Consider the following 14,683-nt stretch of genomic DNA (forward strand, 5'->3'; position numbering starts at 1 on the left):
CTTTTGGAGGAACATCCTGGCCTTTCTATTTGGTCTTGAGGAGTAACACCTGGACTGAACATCTTTGATGTAAGCTTTTGGTTTTGGTTTGTTTTCCTGCTGAGAATGCAAACTCACTTTCTCTATTGTGCTTCCCAGGAGTTAATCTCCACCCTGTGGTTGGGGTATACGTATTGTAAAGCTCAGTAAAACTTTGGCATTCTCTCTTAACACAATGTCTGTGTGTTGTTTTTAAATCCCGCAGGCCTACACTAGGTTCTTGGTACTGTGACAGCCTGGGCATTATCAGTTCTCAACCTTCCTAAAGCTGCCATCCTTGAATGCAGCTCATGCTATGGTGACCCCCAACTATAAAACCACTTTCATTGTTACTTTATAATTATAATTTTGCTGTTATGAATCATAATATAAATATCTGATCAGGGATTTTTGATATGCCATCCCTGTTAAAAGGTCATTTGACCCCTGACAACCCACAGGTTGAGAACTGATGCCCTAGGTCTAGATTAGTGTATGCACATGGTACATATAAATTCGTACAGGCCACACATACATAAAAATTAAAAATTTTAAAATTATCCACAAGTACACACACTGAATATCTACAGAGCACAAAGACAAGATAAAATGTCTGCAGCACTGTGTCTCACAAGTGATCTAAAAAAAACTAAATTCCTGGAGATAGGGAGTCATACTTTTTTGTGCTGTTTATAAATTTAATTTTTAGTCCATCTGAGCTTTCTTTGATGAATGGGATGACAACAATCAATTCAATTTTCTTCAACAGTTTTCAATGAACAGTGTCTCGTGGCCAGAATAACTCTTAAAAGCCATTGTTAATGTATGCCTTCATTCATATTTTTACCCATTTCCTATTAACCCGTCTATGTTTACACTATTTTAAATTTAATAACACTTATGAAAAATGTGATGTATCTTTCTGGTACAGCAAGTTCCTTCTAATTTTTCTTCTTTCATCAGTTTACACTTACACATGAGATTTTAAATTATATTTAAAACAAGTCTTGTGGTCTTTGGACTGGACTCACATATTAAACCAAAGGAAATGAGATGTTTACAACAGTCAAAATGTTATCAAGTGCTTATGAGCTTCTGGGTCCCTCCACCAAGGAAATCATGTACACTATATATGCCTTTAGCAAATATGTACACTCACACTATGTATGCCAAAGCACACTGAATACACACACCATGTATGCCTACCGTGCATGTACGCACACTACACTTACAGTACATTCATGTCTACATGCTATACACTGTATCTACAGTACATGTACATACACACTATATACACCCACCGTGAATATGCGCACACATACCATATCACCTACAGCAGGCTTAGATACACCCACAGTACACTCATACTATGCACTATATACCTATACACAAAACAGACACCCATGGTTCATATCTATAAACATACTATTGTGCCTACAGCACTGTAAAAGTTTTGTAGTCACGGATACAGTGGTCAGGACTGTATCTGAGCTGTAGCCACCATGTGACAGAGCACCCTGTAAGTGGAACTGATCGTCCATGTTACAACAGTAAACCAGGTATGAAGTCCAGGGACACCTGCACAAAACTTAAAAAGCAAGTTTAATGACATCTGTACAAGATTTATTTTTCATTAACCACAATACTTTAGAGTGAGAATATACACCTAATACAGAGGAGTGATTCAGAATCCACCATGTTTATAAGGAGAGAGCCCAGGCCAACAGCTTTGTACCCCAGCGCAGGAAGTGCTTCAGTCATGTTCTTTAAGTAAGCTGTGAAGGACAGTGCCAGATCTACCATTTCTTATGACAAATGGTCTGGAGAACAGACAGCAATGCTTCATTTACTCTGCTATGCTGGTGGGCGGCAAACTCCGTTAGCCTGCACATGATCTCCAAATTTTGTATAAGCATTTGTTTGAGCCAATTTCCCAGGACTTGATGTTTAAGTAAGTAATTTCTCTGAAAATTGATGGCTGTTAACACTGACGTAAGACTAAGAACCAAGAACACTGCCACCTTTAAGAGAATACCCAGTCTCACTGAATTTAGTACAATCACAGTATTTAAACATGTAAGAACCAAAGTATTTATCTTCTTTTTTTTTTTTTTAACAAATCACTCAACCCAAGAGCCCTGTTGACAACTTCCCTGGGTATAATCCAGCAGCACTCTTCTAACACTGGAATCAGGCCTAAAATGAAGATCTTCATGGCAGACATTGGTCCTGTAAAGTAACAGGTCCTGCACCCAGGAGGCAGACCCATCCCTGGCTCAGGAAGGAGGTTTAAATTAAGGTGCCAGCTAGTGCAGGAGGGAGGAGGCAGTGACTGCAGCTAAGCAGCAGGGGACCAGAGAGGGGAGCATTTCCTTTGGAAAAGAATAAGCACCTCCTTCCAAATAGTCTAGCGGTCAGAAACCAAGGAAAATTTCTACACGATAACAAAAGCACAGAAGAGCCACTTCTCTATGAACCCCTATGACTTCTGCTTGAACCTCTGGTAAAAACGAACATTTTACACAGTATTACTAAAAGCAGTCACCAACAGAAAAGGTCAATACTTCTTCCAGATGTCAGTTAAGGGTGTCACATTCCAACCTTGAATTTTAACGTCCCCCCTCTTAAGAGCCCTACACTTGGATAAAAATAAATATTCCAAGCTAAAAAGCTCAAGAACACACTAAAAAATGAACTCTAACAGATGGATAGCGAATGCAGTTTTTGTTTTGCTTTTTAGTTGTTTCTTATTATCTCAGATTAGTGTACTTCATTGAATAATGCTTAAGGACAGAGCTTAATAAACAGATGAATCTTAGCTCCTGGGCAATTCCTCTTGCATATATGAGGAAAAACAGAAAAGAGGAAAAAACAGACAAAAACCACAGCCCCAATACACCATCTGGAAGGTTTCTTACTCTGGTTTACAGCGAGAATTGGGAGGTCATTTAAACAAACACTATGTGCTCCTCTTCCCATTACCTGCAGAAACCAGTTGCCTGCAAGCTCACATGGCCTCTGCTAGTAGGTGTATGAACCCTCTTGTGCTGATAACCTTAGATGCTGTTTGGTCTGTACAGACTATATTGAGGTGAGGAGTGTGCAAACTGTTCCTGAGGAATCATTCACGTGTGCAAATCTGCAACCTGACAGAAAGTAAACGACAGGGGGGCAGCAGCTAGACAGGTCAGAGACATGCAGTGTCATGACCAGGGACATCCATTCCTCTGCAGTCTCACCAACACTCAAACCAACTTCATTCTAGCAAACAGGGGAACAGGTGACTTGTAATAAAAGACTGAGAAGTTTTAGTAATGCACTGTATCATTACTAATTGTGAATGCAAGTGAGAGTTTCTTCTTGCTAACCCTGCTTAGGTGCCACTAAATTCTACTTTCTGCCCCCAGGAAAATGATTCTTGTCAGGTCAGGGTGCAGTTATGATAGCAGGTCACCAGATAATCTAAGCATAAGGTCAACCTTTAAAATGAGCATGGTCTCTCAACACTATCATCCGTTTACTTTTTAAACCATCACTTGAAGATAACCCACCTGGTTTTCTTTTTTTTTAAAAGGCCTACTTTTAGGCAAATAAAACCATACTAGCCATCTAGCCAAATCAACTATATTACAGTGACTAACTGATCTATACCATTTGACTGTTAAGGATCTGATTGAGAAAAACAGTCCTCAGCAGGGGTAGAAAAACTGTACTGGTAAGAGCACAAGTACACTTGAAAAGAAAATATTTCCAGGAAATACAAAATGAGGCAGAACAGATTTTATTTCCTCGTAGTTGGAGATTAAGACTTCTGTAAAGACTTCAATTAACAAGAAGTGTCAATTTCACCTGAAGTTTACAAACTGTAAAGCCTTGCTAAACCACCAGGACACAGTCCTCAGGAGCACACTCATTTTCCCCATGCCTTTCAGTACCAGCAAAGTGGTGCTAGGCTTTGACTCTGAGAATGAGAATTTCAGAGGCTTTCCTCTGCCTATTTTGTGCTAATGCAGAATGAGTATGACTAACTTTGAGTTACTAACACAAAAGCACCCACTTTAATGCCAATTTATTTAATATAATGCTTTTATAGGGAAAGTTCTTTTGGAGAGAAAGAAGAGCACTCTCTCCTGGGGGAGCAGGAGGGCATAATTAAGACACGGAACCACTATGTTTCAACTATTATGAACTATTCTTGAAACTATTATGTTTCAAGAAATGCTCCAACTTTACTATTGTCAAAAATATTAAAGCTGGGTAGAAGAAACCACTTCCAAATGATATTTACAACTTTGTGGTGAGCATTCCATCAGAAAAGTAAACTGGGTTTTTTGATAAAATGAAAAATTTCCCTTGACATTAGAGCAGAAAAAGCTATACAGACCATAAGAGCCCACTTGTCCCTACTCAGGGTTTTTCAATGTAACCCAAATGGAATGAGCCAATTAAACCCCCCATAAACTCTACCAACTGCAGACAAGTACCTGAAAGAATCAAGCTGTCAACCCTTAACTATTCCTCCCCTGGAACATTGTTTACAAACACAGGACTGCTACTGGGTAATGTTCTTGTCCCTGGTGTTCCACTTCTAACTCTACTGCCCACTGAATTGGTAGCAGTAGCATTAGGTGCATTCTCTAAATGGTCAGCATCACTGTCTGATGGAGCCTGGTAGCACAAAGCTAATGCTCACTTCACATTCAAGCAAAATTGAGAAGAAAAATACTTTTTCCTTGCTATGTCTAGTTTTGTTATTACTGAAAAACAACTGGATAAGCTTCAGACTTTTGTGAAGAACTAAAGAGCACAGTTGGTGTAGGAAACGGGTAATACAACTTTACCACAGCTGAAAGGAGCCTTCAAACAACAGTGCAAACTCTCCCTGTTGCACTTGATATCAAACATGATGTTTACGAGATGCAGGGTAGAGCTGACCTTTTTTCGTATTAAATACACCCAATAAAATGAGATGGACCATAGTTGGCTTTAAAACCATTCATCCAGAGAGGGACCAAGGGAGCAACCCCCTCTGTTGGGCAATCTCTACAGTATCATAGCCCTAACCCAGGGCTCCACCCCACTTGAAGCTGAGATCAGATGAGGGGATAGCAGAATGGAAACCACTCAGTAAGAGTTGGTCCCCAGGAGAGCTGGGACAGACAGGTGAATTCTGACCAGCCTCTAGTGCTTCCATTTTCTCAATCAGGTTCTGCTACAAACACAAAGCCATACAGAGGCTTTGGTGGGCCAGTTTGAAGCATCGTGAGATTGATGACATGGTCACATAGCTGCAAAGTGCACAGAGCTCAAGGCACACAGTTGAAAACGGGAATTGACAGGGAAAGTGATAGTGAAAGCAGTTAGCATTTTCCTCCACAAGACTAATTGCTAAACATAGACCAATCTGAATTTAAAACAGATTGTTTGGGGAATGGGTGAAAACACTGTATTGTAATATCTGCTTGGTTTTAAAGCAAAGATATCTTGACATGTGACACCATGTTCCAAGTCCACAAATGAACAAGACGAGGGCTTTAAAAAAAAAAAGATTCTTTCGTTCTTGTATTTCTGGAGGAAGCTGATTCAAATGTTGAGCTTCCCTTTAGCAACGGCCGCTCTCCAAGACACTTGCTCTGTAGATTAAAAGATTGTCCCACTTCAAATCACCCCCCAGTCTAGCAGCAATTGTTTTTGTTAGTTCTTGTTTTTAAAAACTGAAAATCAAAGAAAGAAGTCCGGTATCCTCTCTGAGAACAGCCTCTGACAGAGCTCCTGAGTGGTGCAGGCCCCACTGTGCCTGGAACAGTTTCTGTAGCTCCAGTGTGTCTTCTCTCGGGAGAAACGTAGTTCAACAGTCACTATCTATACCCTCTGGAACTTGCACAAGCGGATGGACTGTCTGAAAAGAAGTCAGAAGAAGAAAAACCATGAGGAACAGAGAGCACTCTGTAAATGCAAGTCCATTTTCCTCCTGATCTCTATCCCCTGGTGTGTTTATTTTAAAAAAACAACACAGTTCTGAGATAAGTGAAAACGAACCAATATCACCAGAACTGATCTTGGGGCATTACCTCATTCCTGAGTATGATTAAAGAATCTGGGTGGTCTCTTGGCACCTGCTTAATAAGCCCAAGGAATGAATGACCCCAACTCCACAGACCAAGCTGGGCCATCTAGACTATACCCCTAACCACATGGTCTCCATTATTAAGCCCTAGAAGCTGGCCCACATCACGATCCCATCGAAACAGGAAAAGCATTATCACTCACTGTAAGCCAACTCATCTCCAGCTCTCTTCCGGGACTGGTCACCTCTGGGGATAAGAAAAGAGAAAGCAGTCAACAGAGCTGACTGGTCTACCACAACACCAGAAGCAATAAACTAATGTTCATGATAGTACAAACAGCAAATGCTTAAGGTTTTAACCCAACAGCCTGAACACTGAACACCAGCTGACTCTTTTTACCCTGCGTGTTCTTAGCTCAAGGGTGTATATATCTGTTAAATATAGAAAGTTATTAGATGAAGGATCATCTATAAAGATGTTTTGCACTGAGTACTAGAAACAGGTGCAAACTAACATGTTTTTGAAAACAACTCAGGATTCTGCTAACAATATCCTTAGTAACCTGCATCAACTAGCAAAACTTTAAATATCAAACGGTGGTTAAAAATCTTCCCCTCAAGTCCCCAAATGAGACTTTGAGAATCTCAAAGCCTTTGGAAGTCCTAATCTATGGTGCTTGAAGACTGACTTTTGTGGTGGAAAACAAATCTTCACATACAATGCCCAGCCTAGTGGTGGTCAAGGTCTGTACTACAGTTAAGAGTGGTTGTGAGGGGATTGGGGATTTAGCTCAGTGGTAAAGCGCTTGCCTAGGAAGCGCAAGGCCCTGGGTTCGGTCCCCAGCTCCGGAAAAAAAAGAACCAAAAAAAAAAAAAAAAAAAAAAAAAAAAAAAAAAAAAAAAGAGTGGTTGTGAATGGGCCATAAGCCTCCCATGAATCCCACTTCTGGCTTCCCAGACACTAACTTGGACTCCAATGCTTAAGCAATGAGTAGTAATGGCACCAGTTGCTTGTCAATCAACCAAGGGTGCAACTTATCCATCTTTCCTGAACCCTTTTCTTAGCTTCTTCTGACCTTTCTCCTACCCATTGTTGCCATTGTTGTTGGCTTTGCTGAATACTGTCACAGAGCACTTTTCCTTCTCCATATATATTCTTCCCTCTTTCCAAAGATGCAAATCATACCAGCTCTGTGGCCCCAGGATTTATAGGCAGCTCTGATTTCTGAGATCTGAAGGACCAGCATCTTCATCATTAAACACATACTGAAATTTACCATATGCACAATACAGTGTGTGTCCAGCTCCATCCTCAGAACATCTTCAGGCTTGCTATTTATTATGCTTGATAAGAGCAACAGTGAGCATATATAAAGGTATAAGATAGTTCGCACCTCTGATTAAAACCCATCATAGCTTTCCATTAGCTCAAAATCAATTCCGATTCATTTCCCAGTCCAGTGTCATGGCTCTGGCCTGTCTCTCCCACCTCATTTTACAGCTTACTTTGGGGCTGGTAATCTTTTTCTTGTTTGCCACTCTCTCCCCAAGGCATTCACAGAGCTCTCTTTCTCCTCTCCTCAGCTCAGTTATCCTCTTGAAGGCCAATACCACATCATACTTCATTCTCTGTCTTCACAGCATTAACATTTTGTACTTGAAATTCTTTACAATGAGCATCTAGAAAAAATTCCATTGTGTTTTCCAGGAATAGCCCTGAACAGCCTAAAATGACGATATCCAACTTTGTGACCTATCAAAGCCAGACAAGCAACATACATTGTTGAAACCAAAGATGCACAACTTTATGTCTGGGACCTCTACAACAAAGCATCCATTCCTACTTTCTCATCAGTTAAAAAAATAGAAGATGGGTAAGTAACAGGCTGAAATGCAGGTATGAAAAACAGCAGACAGAACAAAGTAGCTGATGTAGATGCCAAAGAGAATACCTGACTTGTGAAGTCTGCCAGTTGTACACTGTCCTCAGCTATGAAATGAAAAAGGCCACATACAGGGGCCACCATCTTGACTCAAAACACAGCAGTATCTTTACAAGGTACTACTGTATTGCAGAAACCGAGGTCACCTCTTCTCAGATGGAATATTTTATTTGTGGGATGCTTGTCAGGACTTAATGGTCACTCTAGCCCAGGCCCTCTGTTTTCTGTTTCCAATAAGCTTACTCTCCACAGAGTAATTTCTGACAGCGACACCAACCTGCTTCTTCTCCCCAACCAATTCAGTTACAGGAGAGAAAGGCATATCACATTTTCTGTATCCATTCCTCTGTTGAAGGGCATCTGGGTTCTTTCCAGCTTCTGGCTATTATAAATAAGGCTGCTATGAACATAGTGGAGCATGGGTCTTTGTTGTATGTTGGGCCATCTTATAGCTGGGTCCTCAGGTAGTGCAATGTCCAATTTTCTGAGGAACCTCCAGACTCATTTCCAGAATGGTTGTACCAGTCTGTAATCCCACCAACAATGGAGGCGTGTTCCTCTTTCTCCACATCCTCGCCAGCATCTGCTGTCACCCGAGGTTTTTCCGGAGCTGAGGACCAAACCCAGGGCCTTGCGCTGGCACTGAGCTAAATCCCCAACCCCCTGAGTTTTTATCTTAGCCATTCTAACTGGTGTGAGGTGGAATCTGAGGGTTGTTTTGATATGCATTTCCCTGATGACTAAGGATGTTGAACATTTCTTTAGGTGCTTTTTGGCCATTCGATAATCCTCAGCTGAGAATGTTTTGTTTAGCTCTGTACCCTGTTTTTTAATAGGGTTATTTGGCTCTCTGGAATCTAACTTCTTAAGTTCTTTGTATATTTTGGATATTAGCCCTTCAACAGAGGAATGGATTTAAAAATGTGATACATCTACACAGTGGAGTACTACTCAGCTATCAAAAATAATGACTTCATGAAATTCATAGGCAAATGGAATGACCTAGAAAATATCATCCTGAGTGAGGTAACTCAATCACAGAAAAACACACTTGGTATGTACTCATTGATAAGTGGATATTAGCCCAAAAGCTCGAATTACCCAAGATGCAATCCACAGACCACAGGAAGCTCAAGGAGGATGACCAAAACACGGATGTTCCCACTCCTTCTTAAAAGGGGGAAAAAAATATCCATAGGAGGGGATATGGAAGCAAAGTTTAAAGCAGCAACTGAAGGAACCCCACATGTGGCCCATATATATACAGCCACCAAAACTAGATAGGATTGATGAAACTTAAAAGTGCATGCTGAAAGGGATCAGATATAGATCTCTCCTGAGAGACACATCCAGAGCATGTCCAATACAGAGGTCAATGCTAGCAGCAAACCACTGAACTGAGAACAAGACCCCCTTGGGGGGAATTAGAGGAAGGATTGAAAGAGTATGGGGGGAATACCCGTATAGGGGACGGGGAAGGGAGGGGAAGGGAGGGGAAGGGATGGAGCTTATGGATAGGAAACTGGAAAAGGGAATAACATTTGAAATGTAAGTAAAGAAACAGATCTAATAAAAAATTTAAAGGGGGGGCTACGATGCTTTTAGCTTACTATGTCTATTCTAGTCTTCTTTCTATTTCCATATACCTAAAGATCCACTATAGAGGACAGATCTGAAGACATTGCATATTATGTAAAAAACATTTCAAGATTTTGATACAAAATGCAGAGCTCAGAACACTGGTGAAATAAAACTGACAAATAAGCAGTAAAAGTGTTAACAGTCTGTGTGTTTTGAGTTTCTCTCCCCTTTCACATTAGTGAACTAAGTTTTCTCTAAATGATCCTAGCTAGCTAATGACTATGGGAACATTAGAGTGACAGGGCATTACACAGAAGGTCCATGACACAAGCAGAGATAGGCTTTCTACAGAGGCTAAGCATGGCATCCTTTCTGACAGGTGACAGCAAGCCTAAAGAATGAGTTCTAGGTTACCTTTGGTAGGGCCTATTCTGTTCAAAGAATCTGTGAGAACTATTTATAAGGCAGAGTACAATCCTCACAGTAAATGTGTGTTGGGGTGACCTTCCTTACACTGTCTTAAGGTGTCTCTGTTTTCTCAATTGTTGATTACTACAGAGGCTGGGGGCTAGGTACTGACACTATGTTGGTACTGTCATTTCTATACGATCCTTCCCTACCTTCCCAAAACAGGAAGGTCAGGCAACCTAAGAGATTTCTGACATTGTCATACTGCTGACTGGTTAAAATAAAGGACTGATAGCCAGTAGCTGGAACAGGAAATAAGGGGACAGAACTTCTCTTGAATCAGAATAGGAGTGCCAAGCCACAGTGCTAGAACAGTTCACAGAGTAGCTGGGGGACTACCTTAGTATAAGGCCATAAACTTCAAACCCTATTAGAAGCATCTGTCATTACTGAAATGCTGGCAGGACAGCTAAGCCCTGCAATAGAGGTGCAACAGGGTGTTAATTATAAAAGTGGCCCAATTAAGTGTGATACAGACATTTCAATTTTACTACATCTTAAAATACTACCTAATTTTTTTAAAAAAAGCTTTCAAGAATCCCATTATGAGTAATAAAAATTCTAATTTACAGCAAAGCCCAAGACAGTTCCCTGACCCTGTTGGCCTTGGGCACAATACTACAGTGGTCCTTTTAAAGAAAAAGAAATACTGTCTGATAGTGTCCAGAGTCAGCTATTCATCTCTTCCAAACCCAAGTCTGACAGAGTCATGTACCCAGCAGCTCCACACTTATTCTAGTCTCCAAGATGGGGCCAGGAGAGCCTGCGGATGAACCCCCAGGGCTCAGGAGTGGCCATTTAGAGCGTTTGAAAATGGCAGCATTAATCACACTTCCAATCAAATCTACCCTCAACCCAGCCAAGCTATTTCTGAAATACACATCCAACACACACTGAATTAGGCTTATTTTTGTTTCGCCAGCTGCAACTCTGTATTACCAAAAAACTACTTATGATCCAGTGAGGTAACTTGTTAAGTAAGTAAAATGTCGGGGGTTGGGGATTTAGCTCAGCGGTAGTGCGCTTGCCTAGCGAGCGCAAGGCTCTGGGTTCGGTCCCCAGCTCCAGAAAAAAGAAGTAAGTAAAATGTCTAACAATCTAAATTGACACACAGTAGAATACTTGGGGCGGGGCTGGGTGGGAATAAATAAAGGAACACTTATGTTTCCTTGTATCTATAATTACAAATACTAGAATAAAAAAATCTAGTAATAATAGCTACTTAATCGGTTGAGGTAGACAACAAGTAGAAATAAGAATTACTGTTTATTCTTATATTATTTAAAGATGAATATGTGAAGGAGAAATTCCTGAGGTTCCACCTCTAGCTGAGGCAGTTGATGGATGCTTGGGGAGGCAAAGTCACTTTTGGGGGGAGGGGACTGCTGGCAGGTTACCTACACCCCAGGAGGTAAAACCTTCACCCATGTACACATGGACAGCACTGACTGGATTCTGAGTTACTGAAACAAAATGAAAAGAGGACGTGAAGTTGGAAGGGAGAAGTATGGCAGATAATGGGGAGATGGCTACGATTAAGATACATTAAAGACACCCATGAAATTGTCAAAAATACAGCACTATGGCTTCACTCTGTGCATAAATACCCTAGTTAATAATATCAGGAGATAAGTGACTCCTCAATCTCAAAGAAAAGCCGTCCACTCACATTTGAAGCACGACCTCTCTGCACTGACATTTCTGATACAAGCTGTGTAAGGGAGGGAGGTCTACTACCTCATATCTACAAGATGCTACCATGACCAAAAAAAAGGCAATAAATCTTAGTAATCATCACCATCATCACCACCATCATCATCATCATCATCACCATCACTATCACCATCGTCCTCATCATCTGTGGACCAACAAAGAACACAGAACAATAACAACAAAACTTTCTTAACCTAAAACAGATTAAGTAATCGATCCCGGTAAAGGCAGTTTTGGGAGGGTTTTTTTTTTTGTTTTCTTGAAATTCAGTTTGGCACTAGAATTGTTTAGAAGAATGTTCATCCCTGTCTTTTTCATGATTTCCCTCAATATCAGGAAGGTATTCAGATACCAGAAGATAGGTAAGATAACTAAACGTAAAAAATATGAAAATAAACGTTACTAGTATATCCCTAAATGACTGATTTCCTGACTTTTATACTAATTCATTTTAACTTAAATATTAAAACGAAAAGAAAAAAAGAAAAAAGAACTATACTTTTCCAGATTTTGCTGGAGTATGGGCACAATAAGGAATTGCAAACATTTTAGAAAATAAAACATACTCCAAAAGCAAGGGAAGCAAATTTTCTGAACATTTATAGAGATATTTTACTTTTAAAGAACATTTAGATTTAGAGAAAACATGAAAGAAAGTTTAGTGGAAAAAATGCATAATAATTAATTTTAATGTTTCAGTAATGTTTTTTGTTGTGCTCAGGATTAATGTGAGAAACTCTAAGCTAGAAGAGCCTTGTCATCTAACTACCCATTCTTCAAATGCACACAGAAACCAGCGCTTCCACCACAGTAAGGAGCCTGCAACCCCAGCTCTCAGGGACTCCTCTGCCCAAGACACTCAGCAGCACGCCAAGCCAGAAGCCTAGAGAAACAAGAAATCGTCACTAAGGAAAAGCCAACTTGCCTGGTAAAACCGTTCTGTATGAGTTCTCTTTGAAGCTTTTGATCTTGGGCAGCGTACTCAGAAAGTTCAGATTCCACAGCTGGGGGCAGAATGTTTGGAATAAACTTAGAAAACAATGTCGGAGCCATCTGAACCCATTCTGTCAAGGAAAATAAATGATTCATCAAGGAAATGATAATTTAAATGAAACAAGCAAGTTTATTTAAATAACAAAAAATTGAATTAAACCAAATAATAAAACCTAGTGTAGCTCTGTTTTGATCAACATACAGAAATATACCTAAAATTATAAAGAAAATGGACATTTTTACATTATTAATTCAAGAAAACTGAATCTGTAACTTTTTAGTAAATATTATAAAAAAAAAATTCTAAAGCTGTACAAAAACACAAATGAGATGACCAGGCAATTCCAAGTGGAAGGATGTGGAGAGGAGAGGAGCACCTGACGAAGTCCAGCTCTGGGAGCGCCCTACTCCAAACAATAAAGCTGCCCAGACCACACTTCAGAGGCAAGAGGCAGAGGACCAGTGGATGCTTTGGAAATAAAATCTTCCCAATCCCAATTGAATTACAACCCCATGTAGGAGAGGGAGCAAAACAATAAAGGTAAAAAAAAAAAAAAGTTGCGTAGTCATCATGAGACCAAAAGAATAATCTATAGAAAATAAAAAAGGAGAGGGTCATGGAAATATATTTTTCAATGGACATGACAAAAATGTCAGGTTCGGGGATGAGTAAAACTGGATTATTTGAAAAAACAAAAAACAAAAAACAAAAAAACCCAAAAAACCCAGAGAATGAAATAGGCTTGTAAATATTAAAACTTATTATGCAAGGTCTAATACACATGCAAACTGATCCTCCACTCAGGGATGGCACTGATGCCTCGCTTTCCTGACTAGGCTTTCCATGAGCTCTGCTCAGCCTTTTCCAAGTATCTCAGATTAAGGCTTTCAAGATTCCCCTTTAACCTGTGTGACTGTTTATACTGAAAAAACCACGAATACATTAATGCTCTGTAAGCCCAAACGCCCACTTGAAAAGCTGCAATATGAAATGGACACAGTTTTGATGCTGTATAGTGGTGGGCCAATGGCAAGTTACAAAGTAGGGAAAATAAAAACGTCGAACTAGAGAAGAGCTAAATTTAAGGAAGCATGCAGTGTAGGGAGTGGAGCAAGCCAGCCTATACCTCTGCTGCACAGCATCATGACAAATGCTCAGTGGTGTGCCTCTCTGGCATGTGGTGTTATAAAGTCATTAGGGGGTTATGGGTAATGACTAGCCAATCATCTGAGGCACAGAAACCAAATCCTTCCAGCAGTTGGTGTGAATTCTAGTCATTAAAATAAAGATAAAGGAACAAAAGTGTATACAGTAGATGAAAAAGAGCAGGGTAGGACAGCTGAAGCTGGTTCTAGTTGAGTTCCTAAAAACTCAAACTGCCAGTGGGTCGGGGCAGGAATCTAAGGTTGAAAACCTCCCAAGGAGACTCAACTGTGGCATAGAAAGGCTAACATCAAGGACACCTGTGACAGAAATACTTCTCTACTTAAAATTCAGCTTTGAAATATTCCAACCTTTATCTGTCAGGTGCCTAGAATTTTACTAGGCCAGGAACATAATGGGTACTGCCAAGACATGGAAATGTCAAAACATGTTTAATAACTTCTCTGAAAGCACCTAGGGCAGCAAAAGGTTAGTCTGTGATAAAATTCATCTTTTGAAAAGAACAATTCTCAAACACAGAATTTTCCTCACAAAGCGTATATATAAATCTTATTCAAGAGTCCAACCTGGATAACACAGCATTTAGATAAACAGGCACCTACATTTTTTTTCTGCCCACAGTGATAATAGCTTTATTCTGCAATTTTGTTGCATATCTAAAAGGCCATGACTAATAAACCTGCCTCCTTAGAAAGCAGATTTTGTCATATTACACTGGGAAGACTTCCAACATAA

At 40.1% G+C, this 14,683-nt stretch overlaps 1 protein-coding gene across 4 annotated transcripts in view; it reads right to left on the reverse strand.

The window, feature by feature from the left end:
* Positions 1 to 1,601: 1,601 nt before the first annotated feature.
* The window catches only part of Cacul1 (CDK2-associated, cullin domain 1), a 59,791-nt gene continuing 46,709 nt past the window's right edge, over positions 1,602 to 14,683 (reverse strand). For 2 of the 4 annotated variants that reach the window (XM_087578297.1, XM_087578289.1), the window contains 3 exons: positions 12,716 to 12,794; positions 6,289 to 6,332; positions 1,602 to 5,917 (listed from right to left, as the gene is read on the reverse strand). In XM_087578297.1, coding sequence (XP_087434423.1) covers positions 5,877 to 5,917; positions 6,289 to 6,332; positions 12,716 to 12,794 — 164 coding nt within the window. In that variant the 3' untranslated portion in view covers positions 1,602 to 5,876. 4 annotated transcript variants of the gene reach the window in all.

This window comes from Rattus norvegicus, chromosome 1 (assembly GCF_021556685.1).
Source record: "Rattus norvegicus strain SHRSP/BbbUtx chromosome 1, alternate assembly SHRSP_T2T, whole genome shotgun sequence".
Classification (NCBI taxonomy): Eukaryota; Metazoa; Chordata; class Mammalia; order Rodentia; family Muridae; genus Rattus; species Rattus norvegicus.